The 22,915-nt window shown below is 44.0% G+C and overlaps 1 protein-coding gene and 1 pseudogene across 1 annotated transcript in view; both read right to left on the reverse strand.

Annotated features, from left to right (window-relative positions):
• Window positions 1-1,390: 1,390 nt before the first annotated feature.
• The window catches only part of ZNF839 (zinc finger protein 839), a 37,484-nt gene continuing 15,959 nt past the window's right edge, over window positions 1,391-22,915 (reverse strand). The window contains 7 exon segments of the mRNA XM_053601268.1: window positions 1,391-2,679; window positions 2,681-3,519; window positions 5,337-5,472; window positions 5,632-5,772; window positions 8,789-8,938; window positions 10,160-10,252; window positions 22,110-22,340. Coding sequence (XP_053457243.1) covers window positions 2,491-2,679; window positions 2,681-3,519; window positions 5,337-5,472; window positions 5,632-5,772; window positions 8,789-8,938; window positions 10,160-10,252; window positions 22,110-22,340 — 1,779 coding nt within the window. The 3' untranslated portion in view covers window positions 1,391-2,490.
• On the reverse strand, window positions 13,291-18,705 carry LOC128593343 (acidic leucine-rich nuclear phosphoprotein 32 family member E-like; annotated as a pseudogene).

Consider the following 22,915-nt stretch of genomic DNA (forward strand, 5'->3'; position numbering starts at 1 on the left):
AGTAAATATCCACTCTGCCATAACTCCTTTTCTCCCACTGGTTCAGTTCACCCCATTCCTATGGCCACTTGGGAAGTTCTGAGGCTGTTGTGTCAGAGGTGCCCCACCCCGGGTACAGCAACAGGGTCTGTCATGTTTTCCAGGCAACACAAGAAGAGAATTTTCTTTCATTACATTTACTAATAATAAACAATGACTGAACATGGCCTAGATGCCAAGTTTCATGACAAATGCTGAAAACATGTCCTCAGGGAAGCCCCTCACCAGCCACCCCATGGGAGTCACTCAGAGGGTCCTTGTCCCAGGTCTGTGCTCTAATGACCGTTGCCTCCTCCACCTAGCCTGAGTATTTGAAATTACAAGTACTATGTACACAAAACAAAGTTGTATATGAGAAAAGGAAATTGGTTTATTGTATTATAATAAAACTACTATCTATGACTAGAGGGTTGCCATGTACAAGCTGTGCTATATATCTGTCTCTGTATAATACTTGGGAACCCTGCAAAGGCCAGCCTTGAATATAAGGCACAGGCCACTCCCAGAGCAGAGCCTGGAGTCCTGCTCACTGCCATCAATCCTGGCCCAGGCCCACAGTAGCACTCGGTGGGCACATGGCTGATAAGTGAGTACACTGCTTCAGAGGCTCCAGTGTTTTCAACTCTGCAGTGAAGTGAGAGTATTTTTAAATTATATCACTTAAATTTGCTAACTATTCATAGTAGCACATATGCAATGGCACAATAAGATGTGTTGGGATATTCAATAAAGTAATGGCCTGTAGATGAAAAATGTAATAGGGCCTTGTCCAGACCATAGCTTGTGTTAGTTACCTGATAGGGGTTATGAATGATCTTCCAGAAGAAGGGTCCTGTCCATCTCCAGGATCTCGAGAGGGAACTCGTGGCGTTTTCATGGGACTCTGGGCTTCTGAAAAGTGACCATGAGTCTATGGGACACAACCACAGGCTGACCTGAGAGTGTGGCTCTCCTAGGCAACTGCAGCCTGCTCATCTTCTGGCTGTTCTTGTCCTACTGAGAAATCCAACCTTCTGTTCATACTGGATCCCACTTTGAGATCAAGTGAGAGAAGACATCTGCCTCCTATCAGTGAAAGGGCTTTGGGAAATGCTGACCCCTGAGAACCTAGCCCATCCCTCCACAGCAGGTGCTGGAAGGAGCACAGCACCAGGATAATGCGCAGCCCCAGACTCCAGCTCTGTCCCTGAATCTAGGTAGCCCTCTCTGCTCGGGGCCTCTCCTGACAGTCTCTGCCAGGTATGAGGAGAGAACAGCTGCTCTTGCCTAAGTGTGGAAAAATGACCCCCACCACATGATAGCCCAGGAAAACATTCAAAAGAAAAGAGACTCCAGTAAGGGACTTTAAAAGTAGGATATCAAAGAACTAGGGTTTTAATAAGTCATCCTATCATGTAAGCCTCACTTTCTTCATCCATAAAATGCAAGTAGAAATGAATTTGTTGGGCGGCTCCTGTGGCTCAGTGAGTAGGACGCAGGCCCCATGTACCGAGGGTGGCGGGTTCAAACCCAGCCCTAGCCAAATTGCAACAACAACAAAAAAAAAAAAAAAAAAAAGAAAAAGAAGAAATGAATTTGTTTCCCTATTTATTTATTTTTGTAGAGACAGAGTTTCACTTTATGGCCCTAGGTAGAGTGCCATGGCATCACATAGCTCACAGCAACCTCCAACTCTTGGGCTTAAGCGATTCTCTTGTCTCAGCCTCCCAAGTAGCTGGGACTACAGGTGCCCGCCACAACACCCGGCTAAGTTTCCCTATTTCTTAATAAAATGTTGCCCAAAATGGATAGCTTATTGTTTTAATTGAACCAGCATATCACCCAGAAGGGGAGAGAAGACTGTTTGGGGGGAATAGGCATGGCATATGAATAAGGAATAGTGTAGTGATGTTAATTCCAACAGTCATCAAGAGCTTATAAGAGGCTGAGCACTGTGGCTCACACCTATAATCCTAGCACCCTCGGAGGCTGAAAGCAGGAGGATCCATTGAATTCAGGGGTTCAAGATCAGCCTAAGCAAAGCAAGACCCCATCTCTACTAAAAATAGAAAAATTACCCAGGCACGGTGACACGTACCAGTTGTCCCAGCTACTCAGGAGGCTCAGGCAGGAGGATTGCTTGAGCCCAGGAATTGGAGGTTGCTGTGAGCTAGTCCGAGGCCATAGCACTCTATAGCCTGGGCAACAGAACAAGACTCTGCCTAAATAGTTTGTGGGAGCTGGATATGTTGGAGGGGTATGTCATTAGGTAATGTATCTGCCCTTATTATGATAAACTCTACCCAGAGATGTAGACATTAGAATAGAAAGACATTATTACCATGAAGGCTACGTTGAACAGTTTGATGAGAATATTTTAGATTGTATATGAAACCAGCACATTGTACCCCTTGATTGCACTAATGTACACAGCTATGATTTAACAATAAAAAAGAAAGACATTATTATTCTTTATAAATAAAAGTTCCTTTGTGTCAGTATTGACACTAGAAAACTATACATTGCTTGAAACAGATCTTCTTTGGATAAAATACATACATATCTAGGATCTGACTCCTTTTCACTGTGAGGGCTCTGCCTCCACAGTGAAGAATGACTCCACAGTTTCCAGAGGAACTCCTTCTGGTGGGCCCATCCGCAGGGCAGGCCCCTCTGCATTGGTTACTATGACAATGTCCTCCTCCTGTGACACTATTGTACCTGGATGGGACAAGATAAGCCCATCAGAAGTCTGAATAAAAATCTGCTCTTGTCCCTGAGACAATAACTCCTGGCACCCATTGGTCATTTCAAAAGCCACAGCCTCACCTATAACAACCATGCCCTCCAGTTCTCTCTGGCCAGAATGCACCTCTACCCCACAGGGGAACCAGTTCAGGTACCCCAAGTGGCTTCTAAAACACCCTTCAGTCAATAGTGATCCATCTGGGCCAGGCTGAGGCCCAGGCTTGGACACAGTCCTATAGATGCAGTCTACTGGCATGCTATCCAGGGACAGAATTTTCTCAAGAGGAAGGGCTATAACCTCTGTAAACAGGTCGTTGCTAGGACTGGATTGCTGGCAGTTGAGGTGGGGGTCGCACATCTTGTGAAGGTTTCCTGCCTCTGCACTTCCAGACCCACCAGGCAGCAGAGACTCCACCCCTCTACCTGATGACAAGATGCTGTAGACAGCTGGGCTCCTCAGGCTGTCCCTGATGTCCTGGTCTGAAGAATGTTCCAGAGCACTCTCTTCAGGGAATGCCGCCCTCTGTGTCTGGGTCAGACTTCTGGGCTCTTCTAACTGAGTATAAAGAACTGACCCACTGTCATCCTGATAGGAGGAAGGAGGGCCCACAGACCCACTCCTGGCTTCTAAGTCAGCAAACGTCTTCAGCTGCTGGCCTGCATGTAGGATGCTTTTGTTACTATCAGAAACCATCATCGTATGGTTTTCTTCAGAATGGGGAGACATGTTCCCATTTACTGGAGGGGTTAAACCTAAACAGTTTGGAAAAACAAGTAAACATACATGTCCTGTGTTATGGCTCATTCACTCTGCAAATGAACAAGCTAATCCAAACACACTTTTTTACAAAAACAAATTTTTAAAACATAAATTTTCCTTGCTACTTGGGATTGGTAGCAATTTTTGATGTATTTTTTCTTTTTATTTTTTTGAGACAGAGTCTTACTTTGTTGCCCTCGGTAGAGTGCTATGGCATCACAGCTCATAGCAACCTCAAACTCTTGGGCTTAAGTGATTCTCTTGCCTCAGCCTCCTGAGTAGCTGGAAGTACAGACACCTACCACAACATCTGGCTATTTTTGGAGATGAGGTCTCGCTCTGGCTCACGCTGATCTCAAACTCTCAGTTCAGGCAATCCACCAGCCTTAGCCTTCCAAGTGCTGGGATTACAGGCATGAGCCACCATGCCTGGCCTTACACCTGAGAGGCTTTTCAAAGAAGCTTTTCCACACTCATCCCAATACCCATGGACCCAGAATTCCAGGGCAGAGGCCCAGGCCCTGTGTTTCAAAATAACCTCCTCAGGAGATTCTGACAGATACACTACACTTGAGAGACTGTGGAGAAACACTGTCCTGGACCCCATCAGGACCCTGAGAAAATCACCTTGTTCATCGCCAAGTCTTCCACATCTGTGACACAGGGCATATAACAGATACTTAAGAACTATTGATGGTGCCTCACACTTATAATCCTAGCTTGGGAGGCTAAGGCAAGAGGATTGCTTGAGCCAAGGAGTTCAAGTCCAGCCTAACCATGAGCAAGACCCCATCACTAAAAAAAATATAAAAATTAGCCAGGTATGGTGGTGCACACCTGTAATCTCAGCTACTCAGGAGGCTGAGGCAGGAGGATGGATTGAGCCCAGTAGTTTGAGGCTGCAGTGAGCCATCATCACAACACTGCATTCCAGCCTGAGTAAAAAAGAAGACCGTGTCTCAAAAAAACCCAAAAAACCTGTTGGCTCAGCACCCAGAGCTCAGTGGTCAGGGCGCCGGCCACATACACTGGGGCTGGTGGGTTCAAACCAACAATGACAACTACAAAAAAAAAAAAAAAAAAAAATCACTGGGCATTGTGGTGGGCACCTGTAGTCTCAGCTACCTGGGAGGCTGAGGCAAGAAAATCGCTTAAGTCCAAGAGTTTAAGGTTGCTGTGAGCTGTGATGCCATCTCTACCGAGGGTGACATAATGAAATCTGTCTCAAAAAAAAAACAAAAAACAAAAAACCTGTCTGTTAAACTGAATTGAATTATAGGACTGATCTTAGCCTCCAAATAGTCTCTTCCAGTTTGAGACCTTACGATCATGCAAGGTATCAGGTAGCCCGATAAGACTTCAGAAGGTCACATAATTGTTCTCAGAATGCCATATGTTCAAAATGTCTGGTTGGTGAGTTCTGGCTAGAGCCAGAATAGAAGCCAAATATGTCTTGTTTTCAAATGTTAAATCTTAGCTGGCATATAGAGCCAAGTGTCATGAAAACAAAGCATAGATACATGCATCTCTGGGACTCATCTCTGCTCAACCCTTTGGAATCCTCCTAGGTGCATCTCACTCACCACCGTGAGGCAGTCTCCATTTTAATAAGACACTTTAGAAAACCTCAAAGACTTCAAGACGCATGGGGAATGAATATGGAATAAGGCATTGGGAAGTAGGGATAAAATCTGAGAAACCAGAGGGTTAAATCCAGCCACAGGAGCACCCAACCCTGAGGCAATCCTATGCAGATCTGTTTGTGCCAGCAGGGCTGTGTAGCCACAGGGCACACCCCATAGTGTTTTACCCTCACTGGCAGTTGGAGCACGTAAGAGCCCATGCTTCTCACAGCCTCCACTGTTGGCAGCAAGAGACTCTGTGGTGTCCCTGGGGAGAGCTTCTCTTCTGGGCCTTTTTACTGAGGCCAGCCCCTCCTCTGCCGCCTAGGAAGAGAAGACCCCATCAGCTAAGACTAGGAAGAAACAGACAAACCTGCACTGTCCATCTCTACCTGGAGAACAGTGTTGTGAATTGAAGAAGCCAAACTACACTAATGCAATGTGAGCAGACAGTAACTGGCACCCACGTGAAACCATGCCCACCTCATTTTCCCTCTTCTGTCTGCTAGCTTCCTCTAGCTGCTCCCCATCCATCTCTTGGCTGGGATGATTGGGTAGAATGCAGTCTGGATGAATTGCTTTTTCCCTCCAGAATTCTTCTGTAATTCCTAATGACTCAGCAACCTAACAAGAAATAAACCAACAGAAATAAGCTTGACCCAAGTCACACACAACCCTGTTCACACATGAGAATTACATGACTAGGAACAGAAATCAGCTTGACCCAAGTCACACACAAGTCTCCAGAAGCCTGTTCACACTGAGAATTACATGAGTAGGTTTAAATCTATGAAGTTCTTTTGTACAGTGAGATGCCATCTAGACAATGAGAAAGATGAAGATACAGTTAGATGAAACAGCAACGATAAGTGGATCATTACCAAAACTAGAAGGTTCTGTGTGAGCACAGTTTAGAAGAGGAGACTAAAAAGAGTCTTTTCAAAAAATCAAGGCCAGGCATGGTGGCTCATGCCTATAATCCTAGCACTCTGGGGGGCTGAGGCAGGAGGATCTCTTGAGCTCAGAAGTTGAAGACCAAGTGGAGCAAGAGTGAGACCCTGTCTTTACTAAAAGAAGAAAAATTAGCTGGGTGCTGTGGCGGGTGCCTGTAGTCCCAGCTACTCAGGAGGCTGAGGCAGAAGTATCACTTGAACCCAGAAGTTTGAGTTTGCCGTGATCTACGCTGATGCCACCACCCTCTAGCCTGAGCAACAGTGTGAGACTCTGTCTCAAAAAAAAAGTAGGCTCAGCACCTGTAGCACAGTGGTTACAGCGCCAGCCACATACATCAAAGTTGGCAGGTTCGAACCTGGCCCGGGCCAACTAAACAACAATGGCAACTGCAACAAAAAATAGCTGGGCATTGTGGCAGGCGCCTGTAGTCCCAGCTACTTGGGAGACTGAGGCAAGAGAATTGCTTATGCCCAAGAGTTGGAGGTTGCTGTGAGCTGTGGTGCCATGGCACTATACTGAGGGTAACATCGTGAGACTCTGTCTCAAAAAAAAAAGGTAAAACACTTTGCTGTCACAAACTTAATGATGTTTGCTAGCTGATACCAACTTTCCCTCCTTTAATGAATTTTCACCGGTCTCTTCAGAAACACAATCCTGCCTGCTGGTGGAAAGTTGTGGGTTTGGGGGCATGAGAGAGCTTAGCTGGATCCCAGCTTTTCTGCTCATGGCCCATCTCCCTGAATATCCTCACTGGTGCAAGAGAGATTACAACTACCTGGGAGGTTTGTGTGGAGATTCAATTCCACATGCAAAGCCTACGTAAAGCCACAAACGAAAAGGTATTAAGTGACAGCTGTTATCATTTCTACACGGGCATTATCAGGAATGGGCCACAGAGCCCAAGATGGACATGAGGCACAGAAGAAGGACAGCAGGACGAAATAAAGTCTTCATTGTATATGTAATTGTTAACTTTCATTTTATTTAATTAATTAATTTTTTTTTTTTTTTTTTTTTTGAGGCAGAGTCTCACCCTTGGTGACACCACAGCAACCTCTAACTCTTGGGCTCAAGCAATTCTCTTGCCTCAGCCTCCCGGGTAGCTGGGACTATAGGTGCCTACCACAATGCCCAGCTGTTTTTAGAGGCTGCATCTCACTCTGGCTCAGGCCGGTCTTGAACCTGTGAGCTTAGGCAATCTACCTGCCTTGGTGTCCCAGAGTGCTGGGATTTACAGGTGTGAACCACTGCACCTGGCCTGTAATTGTTAACTTTTAAAATAAACAAATGACTATTTTAAACCATGACAGCATGGTGACAGCCAGAGAGGACCATTTAATTCAGTGTTTCCCTTTCACGGGGGAGGACACTGAGACATAGGGACCCCATCAGAGGTAGTTAAGTACTTGCCAGTACAGATATTGGGTCAGAACCTGAATAGCCCAAGCCACTGGTCACCATGAAAGGTCATGGGTTAATCCTATCACATGATGCATGCTCTGTCCAATGCAGTTTTTTTTTTGTAGAGACAGAGTCTCACTTTATGGCCCTCGGTAGAGTGCCGTGGCCTCACACAGCTCATAGCAACCTCCAACTCCTGGGCTTAAGCGATTCTCTTGACTCAGCCTCCCGAGTAGCTGGGACTACAGGCGCCTACCACAACGCCCGGCTATTTTTTTTTGGTTGCAGTTTGGCTGGGGCCGGGTTTGAACCCGCCACCCTCGGTATATGGGGCCGGCGCCTTACCGACTGAGCCACAGGCGCTGCCCTGTCCAATGCAGTTTTATCCAAACCAAGCAAAACTACTTTAGTTCAAAACTTATTTTTGTAAAGCCCTCAATATAGGTAGAGACCATTTGATAATGACAACAATATTGAAATGAGACTTGTTTCAAAATGATAACTATTGGCCCCTGTGTAACTCATCTCCAAAAATCTACATAAAGAATAAAACAATGTCCTAAGGTATTAACTGTGGTCATCAGTGAACAGGAGGATTATGGCTTTCAATTTCTTTTTTGAGACAGAGCCTCAAGCTGTTGCCCTGGGTAGAGTGCTATGGCATCATAGCTCACAGCAACCTCCAACTCCTGGGCTCAAGCGATTATCCTGCCTCTGCCTCCCAAGTAGCTGGGACTACAGGCGCCTGCCACAACACCCGGCTATTTTTTTTTTTTTAATTAAGTTTTTTTTTTGTTGTTGTTGTTGTTGCAGTTTGGCCGGGGCCGGGTTTGAACTTGCCACCCTCAGTATATGGGGCCAGCACCGTACTCACTGAACCACAGGCACCACCCACGCCTGGCTATTTTTGGGTTGCAGCTGGTGGGCCCTGTCTGGATTCGAACCTGCCAGCTCAGGTGTATGTGGCTGGTGCCTTAGCCGCTTGAACCACAGGTGCCGAGCCAGGCTTTCAATTTCTTTTAGCTTATCTGCATGTCTCAGTTTTCTGGAAAGGCACTTATTGCTTAAAAAACAAAACAAAAAAAAAAAAATTTTCTCCTGGAGAGAAAAGGCTAAAAAACAGTAATATTAAAAATTAAAACTAAACAAAAACTTCACTTGATAGAAAAAAAGCTAAAAAGAAGTTGACAGTGAAGATGTCATTATAAAAGCCTGTTGATTCACAGACCTCCTTCTTTTGGCTAACTCTAAGAGCAAAACTCTTTTTGCCATGTGAGATTGTTACCTTATTATTCCTTATTTCCAGGGGCTCCTGAGAACATGAACCAGAAGTATTGAGGTAATCTTGACACATTTTCTTAACCATTTTATGCAACTCTTCAAATTCCTTATATACAGCTGGGAAAAAAGGCTTTGCCAGATGAACTTTTTCAACCTTCATGAAGATAAAGATTAAGAAAAAAAAGTTTAGGCTGGGCACAGTGGCTCACGCCTGTAATCCTAGCACTTTGGAAAGATGAGGCATGTGCATCACCTGAGCTCAAGACTTTGAGACCAGCCTGAGCAAGAGTGAAACTCTGTCTCTACTAAAAATAGAAAAACTAGCCAGGTGCTGTGGCAGATGCCAATAGTCCCAGCTACTTGGAAAGCTGAGGCCAGAAGATCCCTTAAGCCCAAGAGTTTGAGGTTGCTGTGAGCTGTGATGCCATAGCACTCTACTCAAGACAAAGGAGTGAGTCTGTCTCACAAAAAAAAAAAAAGAAGGAAAGAAGGGAGGGAGGGAAAGAGGGGAAAGAAAGTAAAAAAAAAAAAAAGTTTTAAACCTGAGGCAATCATATGAAAAATACAGAAAGGAACCTCAACAAAGGACACATGTTTCTCAGCCCCTCTGCTTCCCATCAATGGTTGGTGCTTCCTTTCACTCCCCAGTGAGTACCTGCTATGTGCCCTGCACAGCATGAGGAAGCTAGAATGGGCCTGAAGAGCAGGCCAAGGAAATGACCCTGGGTGACTGCAACAGAGGGTGTGGGTGAACTCCAAGGCCAAGGATGCCAAGGGAGTGGAAAGGGGAGGCAGAAAGGCAGGCGAGGCCTTCAGTTCTGCCATCATGGGATGTGTGGGGTACAGTGGCCTGGGTGTCAGAGTGGGCACACAGGGAGCAGAGCCTGGGTAGAGGAAACCAGCTGGGGTGGGAGGGTCCAGGCTGGCTGATCCCTCCATGCCAATTAAAACAGTCAAGGGAGGCCAGGTGGGGTGGCTCACGCTTGTAATCCTAGCCTTCTACGAGGCCAATAGCTTGAGCTCATGAGTTCGAGCCTGAGCAAAAAGCAAAACCCTGTCTCTACTAAAAATAGAAAAACTGAGGCAAGAAGATTACTTGAGCCCAAGAGTTGGTTGCTGTGAGCTATGGTGCCATGGCACTCTGTCCAGGGCAACAGCTTGAGACTCTGTCTCAAAAAAAAAAAAAAACAGTCAAGGGAGTGGGTAAGTCCCTGCCCAAGAGACCCAGCCACATGGGCACCTCAATTCGGCTCTGTCCTGCAGAAGGGAAATGATTACAAAAAGCTTGGCTCTTTCTAAAATAAATATAAAAGATGCCTTCCTAAATAACTTCAAGTCAACTCTTCTATCATTTAGAAGCACTTAAGAGACTCACCTTCATCAGAAGAAATTCGTATACAGTCACAGCCTGAGCCAGCTGTGGTAGAGCCAACTCCACTAGGTCCTCCTGGTCACACTGTTGGAGAAACTACCAGAACAAAGCATTTTAAAAAAAACATTATAACAAATCTGCAGTTTATTTGAAGTAATTCAGCTTCAAAAACTTTAGCTTAAAAAAAAAAAAAACAAAACTTTAGCTTCCAGCTCAGCATCCGTAGCTCAGTGAGTTGGGCACTGGCCACAGGCAACGGAGCTGCTGGGTTTGAACCCAGTCCAGGCCTGCTAAACAATAATGACAACAACAACAAAAAAATAGCCGGGCATTGTAGGAGGGACCTGTAGACACAGATACTTGGGAGGCTGAGGCAAGAGAACTGCTTAAGCCCAAGAGTTAGAGGTTGCTGTGAGCTGTGACACCAGAGCACTCTACCAAAGATGACAGAGTGAGACTCTGTCTCAAAAAATAAAAATAAAATCTTTTGGCTCAGAGCCCGTAGCACAGTAGTTATGGTGCCAGCCACAAACACTGAGGCTGGTGGGTTCGAAACCAGCCTGGGCCAGCTAAACAACAATGACACTGCAACAAAAAAATAGCCAGGCATTGGGCAGCACCTGTGGCTCAGTGAGTAGGGCACTGGCCCCATATACCAAGGGTGGCGGGTTCAAACCCAGCACCAGCCGAACTGCAACAAAAAATAGCCGAGCGTTGTGACAGTCACCTGTAGTCCTAGCTGTTCGGGAGGCTGAGGCAAGAGAATCACGTAGGCCCAGGAACTGGAGGTTGCTGTGAGCTGTGTGACGCCATAGCACTCTACCAAGGGCGATAAAGTGAGACTCTGTCTCTACAAAAAAAAAAAAATAGCCAGGTATTGTGGCAGGTGCCTATAGTCCCAGCTACTTGGGAGGCTGAGGCAAGAGAATCCCTTAAGCCCAAGGGTTTAAGGTTGCTGTGAGCTGTGATGGCACAGCGCTCTACCCAGTGGGACTCTGTCTCAAAAAAAAAAGAAAATAAAAAATTTTAGCTTACAGCAGTCCCAGAAAAAAAATAAGTAACGGTCATAAACAATAAAAGAATACATTTTGAGGGGTTTGTTTTTAATACTGTCATGGCTTTATTCAAAACCCAGTATTAACTTCAATACAAAGTACAAAAGTATTAACTTCAAAGTATTTATTTATTTATTTTTAACTTCAAAGTTTTTTTCCCCCGCCCCTCTCCCCACTTCAAAGTTTTTTTTTTTTTTTTTTTTGAGACAGAGTCTCACTATGGCACCCTAGGTAGAGTGCCTTGGCGTCACAGCTCACAGCAACCTCAAACTCTTGGGCTCAAGTGATTCTCTTGCCTCAGCGTCCTGAGTAGTTGGGACTACAGGTGCCCGCCACAATGCCCAGCTATTTTTTTGTTGCAGTTGTCGTTGTTTAGCTGGCCCAGGCCAGGTTCAAACCCGCCACCTTTGGTGTATGTGGCTGGTGCCGTAACCACTGCGCTACGGGCACCGAGCCACTTCAGAGTTTTTAAAGAGTTTTTTTTTTTTTTTGAGACAGAGCCTCAAGCTATCCCCCTGAGTACAGTGCCATGGCATCACAGCTCACAGCAACCTTTTTTTTTTTTTTTTAAAAGACAGAGTCTCAAGTTGTCACCCTGGGTAGAGTGCCGTGGCGTCATAGCTCATAGCAACCTCCAACACTCGGGCTTAAGTGATTCTCTTGCCTCAGCCTACCAAGTAGCTGGGACTACAGGTGCCCGCTACAACGCCCAGCTATTTTGTTGTTGTTGCAGTTCTCATTGTTGTTTTAGCTAGCCCAAGCCGGGTTCGAACCTGCTAGCCTTGGTATATGTGCCCAGAGCTCTACCCACTGAGTATGGGCGCTGCCATTAAGGAGATATTCTTTCTTTCTTTTTTTTTTTTGAGACAGAGTCTCACTATGTCACCCTCGATAGAGTGCCAAGGCACCACAGCTCACAGCAACTTCCAACTCTTGGGCTTAAGCAATCCTCTTGCCTCAGCCTCCCAAGCAGCTGGGACTACAGGCACCCCCGCCCCACAACGCCCAGCTATTTTTTTGTTGCATTGTTTAGTTGGCCCTGGGCCAGTTTCAAACCCATCACCCTCAGTATATGTTGCTGGCACTATAACCCACTGTGCTACAGGTGCCGAGTCAAAGGAGATATTCTTTTTTTTTTTTTTTTTTTTCACCGAAGCAGAAGTTGCTTTAATCAAAGGGTGAAGTCCTCAATCAGGGAGACCTCACTCAACCTTTGGTGGTGGGGTCTCAGCCTACCCCCCACATGCCCTGAGGCCCCTCAGGAAGGAGGGAGCAGCTGAACAGCAAATTATGGCAGAGGTTAGGCATGGGAATGAGGAGACACAGGGCAGGGGCAGGAGCAGGGGCAGGGGACTGACAGAATGGGAGTACAGCTGAATGGGGCAGGACGAGCTTAGCCCGATGTTTCTACCTGCAGGCTGGCTGAGGTGGCTGTGCAGCGGGCAGAGAAAGGAGATATTCTTAAGGAACTTAACATATTGCATACATACTACCATACAAAAATCATTAAAATAGGGTCAAAAACTTCTACAAAATGTAAAAGCCACCCCTACTTATTTCCATGAAAAGACCACCCACAAAGCTAAGTAAGTCTTAAAATTTATTAGGAGGCAATAAGTATTATTTTCCAAATAAAGAACTGTAATTTTGATGGCATAGTAAGATAATTGATAAGAAAGTCAATATATAGATTTCATTTTAAAAATAAGTATTTTATAATCTGGCATAGTATGTATGCAATGAGAATTCTTAGGGACTAGAAGAGGGCATTACAATTTTTAAAATCAGAAGAATGTTAGCCTTCTGGAGATTGCAATCCCCCTATTACAAAACTTATTGTAAGTGTTTTGTTTCAGTTAGTTGCACAGCTTTTTTAGTCACTACACAAATAACTTCATAATTTTTACTTTAAAACACCAAGTCATACATTTTAAACTAAAAAGCAACAGCAGTAGTACTATACTCAGGAATTTAAATGAGTCCCACTACAGAAGCATAATTTCAATTAATTTGCTGACACTAACTTTTTAAAAATGTAGACTAAGTCTAAAGTCTACACTAAGTCTAAAGTCTAAAGAAGCAATTGCCTTAAACATGGAACCTCCATGAAAAGGGAGATGTGTTGGTTTACTCACTGTATTTCACTTAGTAGCCATATAAGGAGACACATACACTTATCCCAAATATTTTCTATTTTTAATAGATACCCATTTGAAAACAAATTTTTTGGTTTTGTTTTGTTCTTTTCTTTATTTCTTTTTTTTGCGACAGAGTCTCTCTCTGTCACCCTGGGTAGAGCACCATGGCATCATAGCTCACAGCAACCTCCAACTCTTAGGTTTAAGAGATTCTCTGGGCTCAGCCTTCTGAGTAGCTGGGATTACAAGTGCCTGCCACAATGCCCTGCTAGTTTTTATATTTTTCACAGAGATGGGGTTATGCTCTTGTTCAGGCTGGTCTGTAACTCCTGAGCTCAAAAATCCACCAGCCTTAGCCTCACAGAGTGCTAGGATTATAGGTGTGGGCTACCACACTCAGCCTGAAAACAAGTTTTTTTTGTTTGTTTGTTTGCTTTTTTGCTGATCCTGATAATGTTCCTTATTACTCTGCTATACAATGTCATAGTTCTGAAACCAGATGGGGGTGGATACATTCTCATTTGGGACAATTCTTAACCATTGAACAAAATCGTCAGAGACCATGCTATATTCCAGGTATATCAGCCCATCTTTACTGTCCTGTCTACATGAGGATCGTGCCACCCTGGGGGAAAACTCAAACCAAAACCAGCATGGAACAAACTCGCCAATAGAATGGAAAATGGGAGGTATCCATAGTGACATAAAAGTAAGAAAAGTAGTCATTTTATACATAAAACAAACAAGTATACACACGTGTCAGGAAGGGACCTCTAGAATGGGTAATAAAATTGCAACAGTGATTCTGTCTGGGTAGTGAGATTAATGCTCATTCCTGTTTTCTTCTTTATGCTTATGTATAATTTCCAAATAGCATCTGATTTAACTTTTATCCCTAATATAAGAAAATGGATATCCATCTATTTGGACTGGAAGGCAGACATTACTGATTGCCATCCTGCCTTCTCCCTTTTCCTTGTTAAGAGAAGAACACTTTTATCCAGACATTGAGAGTAAGCATGTTCAGGAAATCTGGGCCTAGGCCAGGGGACTAAAATCAAAATTGTTCTAAACCAAGTGTGTTAGTTGATGTCCTAGGATTGCCATAACAGACTGAGATGGTTTGAAAAAACACAGATTTCTTCGCTGTGGAATCTAGAGGTAGAAGTCTAAAATCAGTGTGTCATCAGGGCCAGGCTCTCTCCAGGGGAAGATTCTTCTTTGCCTCTTCCTGGTTTGTGAAGGTCACCAGCAATGCTTGACACTGCTTGGCATGTAGGTACATCACTCCAAGACTCTGCCTCTGTGGTCACATGGCTCTGTGTTTCTTCTTCTTTTTTTTTTTTTTAATTTCAAGTTAATGTGAGGGTATAAACAACTAGGTTACAATATTGCATTTGTTAGGCGGAGTCCCTCTTGTAGTTGTGTCCAGCACCCAAGAGGTGGTGGGCACCTTTATATTGTGCCCATTAAATTGGAGCACACCCATCGCCTCCCCTCTTCCTTTCTCTCCTCCTGATTCCCTCCCCCCAACTTGAATTGAATTTTTATCTCATATGGGCGTGTATTAGATCATCTACTGGCTTCATACTAGTATTGAGTACATTGGATATTTGCTTTTCCATTCTTGGGATACTTTATTAACAAGATTGTGTTTTAACTTTATCCAGGTTAATACAAAAGATGTAAAGTCACCATCTTTGTATGGCTGAATAGTATTCCATGAGACACATATACTGAAGTTTGTTAATCCATTCCTGGGTTGATGGGCATTTAGGCTGTTTCCACATCTTGGTGATTATAAATTGAGCAGTGATAAACAATCTAGTACAAACGTCTTTCTGTGCTGGGAGAACTGGAGAAACATGTAAAAGACTAAAACTGGACCCACACCATTTACCACTTACAAAATTTGACTCAAGATGGATAAAAGACTTAAATCTAAGACATGAAACAATTTTTAATTTTTTTTGAGACAGTCTTACTATATTGTCCTCGGTAGAGTGCTGTGGTGTCACAGCTCACAGCAACCTCCAGCTCTTGAGCTTAGGTGATTCTCTTGCCTCAGCCTCCTGGATAGCTACAGGTGCCTGCCACAACCCCCGGCTATTTTTTTGTTGCCGTTTGGGTTCAAACCTGCCACCCTCAGTATATGGGGCCAGTGCCCTATTCACTGAGCCACAGCACCGCCCCCCAAAATAACCAACTTATTATTCAAGAGACTATTGTCATTTCATGTTGACTGCTTTGGTTACTTTGTAAGTAACTTTAAAACCTTATGAATAAGGGCATGGTAGCTAACATGTGTAATCCTAGCCCTCTGGGAGGTTGAGGCAGACGAATAGCTTCAGGTTGGGAATTTCAGACCCCAAGAATGAGACCCCATCTCTACATAAACTAGAAAAATTAGCCAGGCATGGTGGCACGCACCTATAGTCTCAGCTAGTTGGGAGGCTGAAACAAGAAAATTATTTAAGCCCAGGAGTTTGAGGTTGCAGTGAGCTATGGTGACCCCACTGCATTCTAGTTAAGGTGAGAAAGTGAGACTGTCTCCAAAAACAAAACGAAGAAAAACATCAAAAACACTTTATGAATGAAATGCATCAGACTACACCTGTGTAAAAGTGATCATGTCTTAATTATGAGCTACAAATGGATAACACAGCAAGCTTGAATTAGAAAAATTAAGATTCTAGGGGCAGCGCCATACCTCAGTGGGTAAGGCCCCAGCCACATACACCAAGGCTGGCAGGTTCGAACCTGGCCACAGCCAGCTAAAACAATGGCAACTGCAACAAAAAAGTAGCCAGGCGTTTTGGTGGGCGCCTATAGTTCCAGCTACTTGGGAGGCTGAGGCAGAAGAATGGCTAAAGCCCAAGAGTTTAAGTTTGCTGTGACCTATGACACCAAGGCACTCTACCTAGGACAACAGCTTGAGACTCTGTCTCAAAAAAAAAAAAAAAAAAAAAGAGTCTCGGTGCCTGTGGCTCAAGCGGCTAAGGCGCCAGCCACATACACCTGAGCTGGCAGGTTTGAATCCAGCCGGGGCCTGCCAAACAACAATGACTGCTGTAACCAAAAAATAGCCGAGCATTGTGGTGGGCACCTGTAGTCCCAGCTACTTGGGAGGCGGAGGCAGGATAATCGCCCGAGACCAGGAATTGGAGGTTACTGTGAGCTGTGATGCCATGGCACTCTACCCAGGGTGACAGCTTGAGGCTCTGTCTCAAAAAAAAAAGAAAAGAAAAATTAAGATTCTAAATAAATTGCTAGGGAATTGCTAGGGGAGGAGTCAATGAAAATTTTCATACATAATAATATGATCATTAACAGACTAGTAAACCGTATTTGGAATGAGGCAAAAAAAGTAAAACCACATGTTTCCTATAAAAAGTTACACATTACCTTCTATAGGGACAGCTATCATACATGAAGAAACAAAGAAGATGAGGTCACTCTATCGCATACCCTGGAACATTATGGAATTTGGTCTTAGAATGATTTAGTCATCTTCTTCTTCTACATCATCTTCAGCATCTTGTTTCCTCTTTTCCCCTCAAAGAGTTTCTTCTTTTTTCCCTTATTCAACACGGCCCCATCATTATCTACTTCATCTTCAATTTCTTCTTTCACTGAGTGTAAGAGGCTTCCTGATGCTTCTCCCTTTCTCTATTCTGAGTCAGCTTCATCTTCATCCCTATCTTCAACCTCCCCCCTTCCTCATCTCTTTCAGGTGGGCAAGCTTCATCTTCCTCTTTATCATCTTTGTCTCCATCCTTATCCTCCTCTTCAGAATCTTGTGCTTTTATTAACCTCTAATTAAATATAATTATGTGATTTGCTGTAGGAGTTCAAAAATACTTTCTCTATAATTTTCCACATTTGTGATCTCACAGTTAAAAAAGTCAAAACTTTTTTAAATTTTTAAGATTCTGTAGAACATCTACTATACTGAGATCTATGATTTTGTTTCCCCTGAGATTAAAGTGAACAAGACTTAGACATTTCTCTGCCAGGACTTCCAGCTTCCAGAAATTATATTGTCACTAAGCTCTAATTCTTGGAATTTATTTAAGCTGAGAAGCTGAGCAAGTGAACTTAGTTCCAGGTTAGCCATACTCAAAATCTCTATTTCTTTAAAAGTATCATTCAGGCTCAGCGGCTAGGGTGCCAGCAACATACACCAGGGCTGGCAGGTTTGAACCCAGCCTGGGCCTGCCAAACAACAATGACAACTACAACCAAAAAATAGCTGGGCATTGTGGTTGGCGCCTATAGTCCCAGCTACTTGGGAGGCTGAGGCAAGAGAATCTCTTAAGCCCAGGAGTTGGGAGGTTGCTGTGAGCTGTGATGCCACAGCACTCTACCTAAGGTGACACAGTGAGACTCTGTCTCAAAAAAACAAAAAAGTATCATTCAAAGACAGGGTTTTGTTCCATTGCCCAGACTATCCTCCCACCTCAGACTCCTGAGTACCTGGGACTACAGGCCTGAGCCATCATACCTGCCTACTTCTTCTATTTTTTGCAGATTCGGAGCCTGGCTATGTTGCTCAAACTGGTCTCAAACTCCAGGCCTGAAGCAATTCTCCTGCCTCGACCTCTGAGAGTTCTGGGATTATAGGCAGGAGCCATTGTGTTTGGCCAGGATTCAGGATGTTTAGATGTACAGTAGCTTATGTCTCAGTAGCAGTCTAAATAAACATCACGAATTCTGATGATAAAAGGCTGATAGCATTCACTGCTAAACAGCTAACACAACTGAGTTCTTTTGAAACTTTGACTTAAAGTCTAAACTGTCATATTAAAAAAAAGTATCAGGCTTAAATGATACTTGATAATTTAATTATCAAGAACTAAATCTGTCACCTCCCCAGGAGCTCTGTTCCTTAACTCCAAGTTAATCTTCTTCATCTTCATATCCTGCTCCTGATCTTCTACTACTACTCTCCTCCCTTCCCCTTTCCTGCCTTTCCGGATACCCCTACCCTAAAATTTTAAGAGATTTGGAAATGAATGAAAAGAAATGCAAATACAAATGCCCACTACCACCAAATAGGTGTTGGGTAGAAAGAAGAGAGCAGCAAATAGTCAAAGGAGTTGGGACTCTAACTCAGCTGTCCCCACCTCCTTGCTCACACATAGCACTGTGCTCACACACACACACCTCACAGTTCCTTCCCCATCAATGGCTGCTCAAAGACTCTAGAAGAAAGCATGTGACACATTTGGTAGCCCTGAAAGAATTTCTCAATAACTAACAAGCTGGTGCAACACAAACATAAAGGACAGAAAGTTCCCCAAAACTCAGCAGCTAGGCAACTCCATACTAGAAGCATTCTGCTTTATCAAATATCTCATTTGTTTGCCCATTACCAAAGTATTGTGATCCATTCTGGCTTCAAAGTTTGAGTCCCCACAGACAAGCTCTGACAAGTTCCTGGGTATCTGGCCCTGGAATGAAGACAGAGCAATGAGGAAATGTGCGGTCTGCCCTCCTGGGCTCACTGACTAGTATGGGAGACAGAAATGCAAACCTACGACACCAGAGGCTGTGCCACATGACCTAGGTGACCAGCACAGGAAGCAACTGTTTATGCCAGGAGCTCAGGTGCAGAGAAGACAGAAGCACAGTTGGAGGCAGCATCTCGGACTAGCAGGCCAGGAGGTCTAAGGGCAGCACAGGCCTAGGCTGGGAGGAGCCAAAGTTTTGGATTACTTTCTTTTCTTTTCTTTTTTTTTTTTTTTTTTTCAGTTTTGGCCAGGGCTGGGCTTAAACCTGCCACTGCCGGTATATGGGGCCGGTGCCCTACTCCTTGAGCCACAGGCGCCACCCTAGATTTGGATTACTTTCTAAAGGTAGGTGCGGAGGGTGGTTTTAGGGGCATCCCTTGGATGGTGCAGAGAAGCAGTCAGAAGACTACTGCCAAAGTACAGGCAGGAAAAGATGAGGACCAGGTGAGAACAGGGGTGTAGGTGGGCAAGAGATGCACAGGGGGCACAGTCCTTGGGGCTTAGTGACCACAGGACACAGGCAGTGAGTGAAGGAGAAAGGGTCAAGAATGGCTGTGGGTTCCCAGCTTGCATCCCCAGAAGATGAAGCAGCCCTTGACAAGGCAGGGCTGAGGTAGACAGGAAGCCAGCTTGTGGGCTCTGCTCAGACATGAGACATGGAAAGTAGAGGGCACACTTGGATAAAGATGTTTCATTTAAGAGATCCAATGCTCCAGAAAGGTCTACCTATAGCCGGATGTTGTGGCAGGCGCCTGTAGTCCCAGCTACTCGGGAAGCTGAGGCAAGAGAATCGCTTAAGCCCAGGAATTGGAGGTTGCTGTGAGCTGTGTGAGGCCACGGCACTCTACGCTTAAGCCCAGGAATTGGAGGCTGCTGTGAGCTGTGTGAGGCCACGGCACTCTACCGAGGGCCATAAAGTGAGACTCTGTCTCTACAAAAAAAAAAAAAAAAAAAAGGACTGGAAAGGGTTCAGACGAGGGCTACAGATGCTCATAAAACAGGCAGAAAAGCTAAAGGAAAGCCTTTTATTTTTCATAAGACAAAGATATTTAATTATAGCCAGGTACAGTGGCTCATGCCTGTGATCCCAGAAATTTTGGAAGCCAAGGCAGGAGGAACCTTGAGCCCAGAGTTCAAGGCTGCAGTGAGCTGTGATTGTACCACTGTACTCCAACCTGGGCAACAGAGTGATACCTTGTCTCCAAAACAAAGTTTAATTATGACTTTCAAAAACACTTAGAAAGAAATGGCCAGCTTATTTCATCTCTACAGGAAGTGCAGGAAAGTCAGAATATAAGGTATTACCTTGTCATGACCTGGCCTAAATTCCAGATGAGCTTAATAATAGCAAACAGGGCATCCTCTCAATTTTCTGCTTAATGCTCCCATCCCCTGACATTCTGTCAACTGACTGGCTTGCCTATTATCTTTCTCCCCCAAGAGCAGGAGCTGTGTCCATCTTGTGCACACTGTCCTCTTCATACCCAGAAAAGGGCCTGATACTTATACCCAATAAATGTATAAATTAGTGTCCATTTCTAGGAGCAATTCTAACCTGTAAGAGTTGAGAATGGCCCCATTACCATTTAGAAAACCATTTCTATTGTTTTTGAAATTGCTTCCAGGTAAACACAGGTTATAATTATTCCAAACTTACAAAGGCAAGCAGCTCTTGAAGCTACATCAAAGGCCCAAAAGCAGTGCCTGTGGCTCAGTGGGTAGGGCTCAGTGGGTATACCGCGGTTGGTTCGTAACCCAGCCCCGGCCAAACTGCAACAAAAAATAGCCGGACCTCAGGAGGCTGAGGCAAGAGAATCACCTAAGCCCAGGAGTTGGAGGTTGCTATGAGCTGTGATGCCACGGCAGTCTACCGAGGGTAATAAAGTGAGACTCTGTTTCTAAAAACTAACAAACAAACAAAAAAAGGCCCTATTAGCATTTTAAACAGACAAAACTTATGAATTATCTCAGATAAGGGTCCTCCAATTCTCTGTGGAACCAATGGGGCATTGTAAATCAAGTTGATAGTATCATTATATCAGGGTCACAGACTAGCTTGGGCCTCACTCAGACACCCTTTCTTAGACATTATCACACACCAAATAGACATCAAATAGCCTGGATTCAAATTCTGGATCTGCCACCTACCTCAAGGATGATCTTGTGCAAGTTATGTAGCCTCTCTGAATTCCAGATTATCTACTAAGATGGGGTAACACTTACTATATAATGAATACTTACTGTATGAATGAATGAATGAATAAATGAATTGAGGCCTATAAGGACCTTTTATCATGTTGGCATCAGGTCAAAGACTACCCTACCTCTTACTTCTAAAGATCAATCAAGGACTATCACAATACAAGCTCAAATGAGAGTAATGCTAACTTACCAGGGTGTAAATTTGCTGCTAGAACAAGTAACATTATAGTTTGCCTCAAGAAAGTTTCTAGGAAATCCACTTCCTCTCTGAAAACCACCACTTCTTCTTTTTGTATATATTTAGGCTCTGGGCCCCCTAACAGCCACTCTTTCTGGAGGCCAGTCGTCTTACTAACTTACCTCATGTTCTCTCTTGCTATATTTTCCACTTCTTCTCTCTTTTTTTTTTTTAAGAGACAGAGTCTCACTTTATTGCCCTCGGTAGAGTATTGTGGCGTCACACAGCTCACAGCAACCTCCAACTCCTGGGCTTAGGCGATTCTCTTGCCTTAGCCTCCTGAGTAGCTGGGATTACAGGCACCCACCACAAAACCTGACTATTTTTGTTGTTGTTGTTGTTGCAGTTTGGCCGGGGCCAGGTTTGAGTCTGCCACCCTCAGTATATGGGGCCATTACCCTACCCACTGAGTAACAGGTGCCGCCCATCCACTTCTTTTCTTTAAGGTATTCACTTGGCCATTACCTGGCAAATAAATATATTCTAGTCTAAGATAATTTGCGTGAGTTTAGGGTTCTAATTTTCTAAGTCAACCCAATTAAATTCAACTAATTTCATTGTTTTCTGAACTGCTTCACATAAACACAGGTTATGATGAACTTATTGTCATTTTAATCAGGTAAACCTGTAAATTATTTCAGATAATATTATCCTTGAATTTATTACATATTTTATCCAATTATATTTCAGGTGAAATGTTTAGTTGATCTGGGTATTTTGCTTTTAAATTCAGAAGGCTAATAGTGAATTGGCACATGCCATGCCAGAGAAACACATTTCGAGCACAGGGTTGTAAGAGTGATGTACCTCCTTAAGCCTGGCTTTGCCCTTGGATGTTTTCTGTCCTCCTGCTACAGCAGGGCTCTCGTGTGGCTGAGGTGCTCTTCTCTGCTGAAGGATGGCTGTGCTGGACTCCGCACAGGTCTCAGAACATCCACTTCCAGATCCCAGGTGTTTTTCTGATACCCAAAAAGCAGAATGACTTCCATTTTCTGGTTCAGACACCAATGCCTCTTCAACTTCTACATACTGACCATTCTAGACAGTGTTGCACACCCAAAAATAAAATAAAATAAAATCATGCTTTATATACTGCTATAAAAACCTGAAAGCAGAAAAATATCAAGTCAAAAGCAAGAAACTCACTGAATTAATTTCTTCTTCACGTAATCAAGACATGTTAACTATAATCAATGCATCTTAGACTTTCCCAACAAAATATCCCTTTACGATACTGGATGAATGTTAGCCATAGCAGTAAAGAGTCTGGGCTGCTAAACTGTAACCCTGGGTGTTGATGAAAAGGAAATAAGAAACTTCTCTGATACGACTGTCATCTTAAAAATTGACCTGAATTTTGTTTCTAATTCATAACTTATCCATAACCTTTTTTATATTTCTATTTTTTGAGACAGAGTGTTCCTTTCTTGGGCTGGAATGCTCTGGCATCAGCCCAGCTCACAGCAACCATAAACTCCTGATTTCCAGTGATACTCCTGCCTTAGCCTCCCAAGTAGTTGGGACTATAGGCACACACCACTACACCTGGCTAATTTTTCTATTTTTAGTACAGATGGGGTCTTGCTCTTGCTCAGACTGGTCTCAAAACTCCT

This window comes from Nycticebus coucang, chromosome 9 (genome assembly GCF_027406575.1).
Source record: "Nycticebus coucang isolate mNycCou1 chromosome 9, mNycCou1.pri, whole genome shotgun sequence".
Classification (NCBI taxonomy): Eukaryota; Metazoa; Chordata; class Mammalia; order Primates; family Lorisidae; genus Nycticebus; species Nycticebus coucang.